This window comes from Vicia villosa, linkage group LG3 (assembly GCF_029867415.1).
Source record: "Vicia villosa cultivar HV-30 ecotype Madison, WI linkage group LG3, Vvil1.0, whole genome shotgun sequence".
NCBI classification, from domain to species: domain Eukaryota; kingdom Viridiplantae; phylum Streptophyta; class Magnoliopsida; order Fabales; family Fabaceae; genus Vicia; species Vicia villosa.
In genome coordinates, this window is record NC_081182.1 from 50,967,784 (window position 1) to 50,971,750 (window position 3,967).

General features: G+C 33.2%; 1 protein-coding gene across 1 annotated transcript; it reads right to left on the reverse strand.

Annotated features, from left to right (window-relative positions):
• Positions 1-891: 891 nt before the first annotated feature.
• On the reverse strand, positions 892-2,691 carry LOC131658028 (uncharacterized). Its single transcript, XM_058927363.1, has 2 exons — positions 2,631-2,691; positions 892-2,576 (listed from the first exon to the last, which is right to left on the reverse strand). The coding sequence occupies exons 1-2, from the start codon at positions 2,689-2,691 to the stop codon at positions 892-894; spliced, it is 1,746 nt and encodes a 581-aa protein (XP_058783346.1).
• Positions 2,692-3,967: the final 1,276 nt, after the last annotated feature.

Here is a 3,967-nt window from a genome sequence, read left to right on the forward strand (position 1 = left end):
TTAATCATAGTTCTAGCCATTTCTTGTAGAGTTCTATTTTTTCTCTCTACAACACCATTTTGTTGAGGTGTTCTTGGACAGGAGAAATTGTGAGATATACCATTTTCATCAAAGAAAGTTTTAAAGGAAATATTTTCATATTCTCCTCCATGATCACTTCTTACAGCAACAATATTTGAATTTCTTTCATTTTGAACTTTTTTGCAAAAGATTTTGAATGCTTCAAAAGATTCATCTTTATTTTTTAAGAAAAGTACCCATGTGTATCTTGAGAAATCATCAACAATAACAAACCCATATCTTTTTCCACTCAGACTTGAAGTTTTTACAGGGCCAAACAAATCAATATGAAGAAGTTCTAAAGGTTTGTGTGTTGACACAATATTTTTTGAATGAAAACTACTTTTGACTTGTTTGCCTTTTATGCAAGCTTCACAGATTGAGTCTTTTTCAAAATTTAGTTTGGGAAGACCTCTAACAAGATCTAATTTTGAAAGTGTTGAAATATTTTTCATACTTGTATGACCACATCTTCTGTGCCATAGCCATTTATCCTTTTCCTTGGATAAAAAACAAGATTCAGATGAAAGATCATCTAAGTAAAATGTATAAAGATTTTTGTGCCTTTTTCCTAAAAAAAGAATTTTGTCAGAAGATGGGATTTTTACAATACATGAATTTTTATTAAAATTAACTTCATAGCCATCATCACATAGTTGACTGATGCTAAGAAGGTTGTGTTTTAATCCTTCCACGTATTGTACATTGTTTATAAATATAGTACCATTTTTACCTATGGAACCAATACCTTTGATTTTTGCTTTATCATTGTTTCCAAAGGTTACAGTTCCACCTTCTTTATTTTTGAAAGAGACAAAGCTTTCCCTATCTTCAGTCATATGTCTTGAGCATCCACTGTCCAGGTACCAAGGCTTTTTCTTGAGGGTTAGAAGACATTCCTGCATGAAGTGTTAGTAGCCTTTTAGCTACCCATATTTCTTTGGGTCCTTTATTGTTAGAGACATGATTTGTTGATACATTGGTTTTCCTTTTGAAATAACAATGTTTTTCAAAATGATTTGTTTTTTTACAATAACAACATTTTGGTTTAGTAATGTCTTTCTTTTTCAAAGGAATTTTTTCTTTTATTTGGGTCTTAGTTCTATTTTTCTTTGGAAGAAAAAAATTCTCATAAATCATTTGATTTTCAGATTGCTTAAAACCTAAGCCAGCTTTATCAAAAACTCCTGATTGAGATCCCATTATTTTTTGAAAGGTTTCAGTAGATTTTACAAATGAAGTCATGTCTTTAGTGAGAGTTTCTACTTGACTTTCAAGATTTTTAATTTTATCTTGATTGCTAGAAGGTTTGAATTTTTCATTAATAGCTTTTTGATGTAATGATAAATATGAGTATGCCTTTTGTAACTCCTTAATGGTTTCTAAATGTTTTGAGTTAGATTTTATTAGATCTTCTTTTTCAGTTTTAAGAGTATGAATTTGTTCTCTTTGGAATAAGCATTTCTGAGTTAAGATATTTGAATCTTCTAATAGATTATCAAACATAATTCCTATCTCTTTGCAAGTATAACAGAAGTTTGGTGTACTTACCTCTTCAGAGTCAGAGTTGGTCATCAAGCATAGGTTAGCTTCCTCATCTTCAGCTTCAGAGTTAGAGTTTTCTGAATCATCCCATTGTGCGAGCATAGATTTCTTTTTAGAGGAGAAATTTCTTTGAGTTTTGTGTGGACATTCTGTTTTGAAGTGTCCAAGTTTGTTGCATCCATAGCATGTAATCTTGCTTTTGTCAATCTCTGGTTTCTGGTAATCTTTCCTGGGTTGAAATGATCTTCTGTTCTGATTTCTTTTTAATATCATCTGTTGAATCCTTCTGGATATTAACGCCAAATCATTCTCATCTTCAGATAGGAATCCGGTTTCTTCTTCATTTGTTCCTTGAGAGGTGGAAATTTGAGATGCAGAATTTTGAGAAGTTTTAAGAGCTATCATTTTTCCTTTTCTTTGTGGTTTATCTTCATTGAGGATACCTTCATGAGCGCGAAGAGATCCTATAAGTTCTTCAACTTGTAGAATCTTTAGATCTTTGGCTTGTGAGATAGTTGTTACCATAGGTCTCCAGATTTTCGGAAGACATCTCAAGATTTTTCTAATTCTTTCATGAGCAGTATAAGCCTTACCCAGTGATCTTAGTTCATTGACAATTACCGTGAATCTAGAGAACATTTCATCTATGGTTTCTTCTTCCTTCATTTCGAAGGTTTCAAATTTCCTAACTCCTAGATCAATTCTTTCTTCTTTAACATGGCTTGTTCCTTCATGATGTATTTTGAGAGAATCCCAGATTTCTTTAGCAGTTGTGCATTCTTCTATTCGGTCGTATTCCTCCCTGCTAAGAGCACATGATAAAATAAATTGAGCTTTAGAGTTTAGTAGTACCTTGTCGTTTTCTTCTTTTGTCCATTGTGACTGAATTTTTGGAACTGACGGAACTGTGTCTGTTGCAGTAGTCATTGGTGTGTAGTTTCCATTTTCAACCACAGACCACATGTTGTTATCTTGAGATAGTAGAAACAATCTCATCTTACCTTTCCAGTAGTAATAGTCAGAACCATTAAAGTAAGGAGGCCTATGTGATGATCCTCCTTCAGCTATAAACTTTGTATCAGCCATTTCTTGTTTGATCGATTAACTCTAACACGGTTAAGTGTTCTATATATTCAGAGCCCGAAGATCTGATACCAATTGATGGAGTAAGGTACGACACAACAAGGGGGGTTGGATTGTGTCCCTTTTAAAATTTATATAAGTATTTAAAAATGTTGTCTTTGATAAGAGAAAAGTGATTAGTAATAACTTTTAGGAGTTCAAGTAATTAGTGCTATTGTGTGTGATAAAATATAGTTATGGATAATATAAGAAAAAGACAGTAAATAAATAACACAAGAAAACTTATCCTGGTTCACCAACTTGGTTAGTCCAGTCCCCACACCCTGTGAGATTATCCTTTATTGATACTTCTTACAATAGCTTTTTCTTCTAAGTATTCTTAGCCTCACCAGGCTTACACTTCTGAATGGTATAGCTTACAGATAGCTTACAAAATGATTGGTTTGTATATCTATGATATACTTTATGATCTAAGGAGGTTTACAATAAATTCCTAAATACTCTCCATATGGCAGTGAGTATTTAAATATAGAATGTGTATGATAACTCTAATATATTTTGATCACTATATGGTAGTGAGAGCTAAAGATAATATCTAGAGAGTATGAATACTTTGTGAATGAGACTTTGGCTTTCTTTGTATGCTTGTGGATATTTTCGGTATCTAAGAATAAAGCATGAGACTTGTATTTATAGTGACAAGCCAAGAGTGAGGGAAGGCCGAGAGTTTCTTTTGAGAAGTGCTGGAAGATTTGTCTTTGTAGGACTTGGTCTTGAGTATCACTTGGTCTTGGTTCAGAGCACTTCTGACATGCTGCAAATTCTGACATTTGACTATTTCAACAAAGACTTATTCTTGGCAGAGTAAATCTGGAGGAGTAACTCTGGGACGAGTAACTCTGGGACTAGTACTTCTGGAGAGTAACTCTGGGACAGTACTTCTGGGACGAGTAACTCTGGGACAAGTAACTCTGGGACCGTAAATCTGGAGAGTAACTCTGGGACCATAATTCTGAAGAGTAACTCTGGGACTATAATTCTGAAGAGTAACTCTGGGACCATAATTCTGAAGAGTAACTCTAGGACTATAATTCTGAAGAGTAACTCATTGAACTTCTGAGAATCCATATGTTCTTAAAGCTTTGTTCTTTGTCAGCACAGTCTTGAATCATCATTTTAACTCTTTGTTTGATAGAGACCATAAATTATTTAGATGATAAATTGATGAAATCACTTTGGAGTTTCTTCAATAAAATAGTTTGTAGTATTCAAAACATTA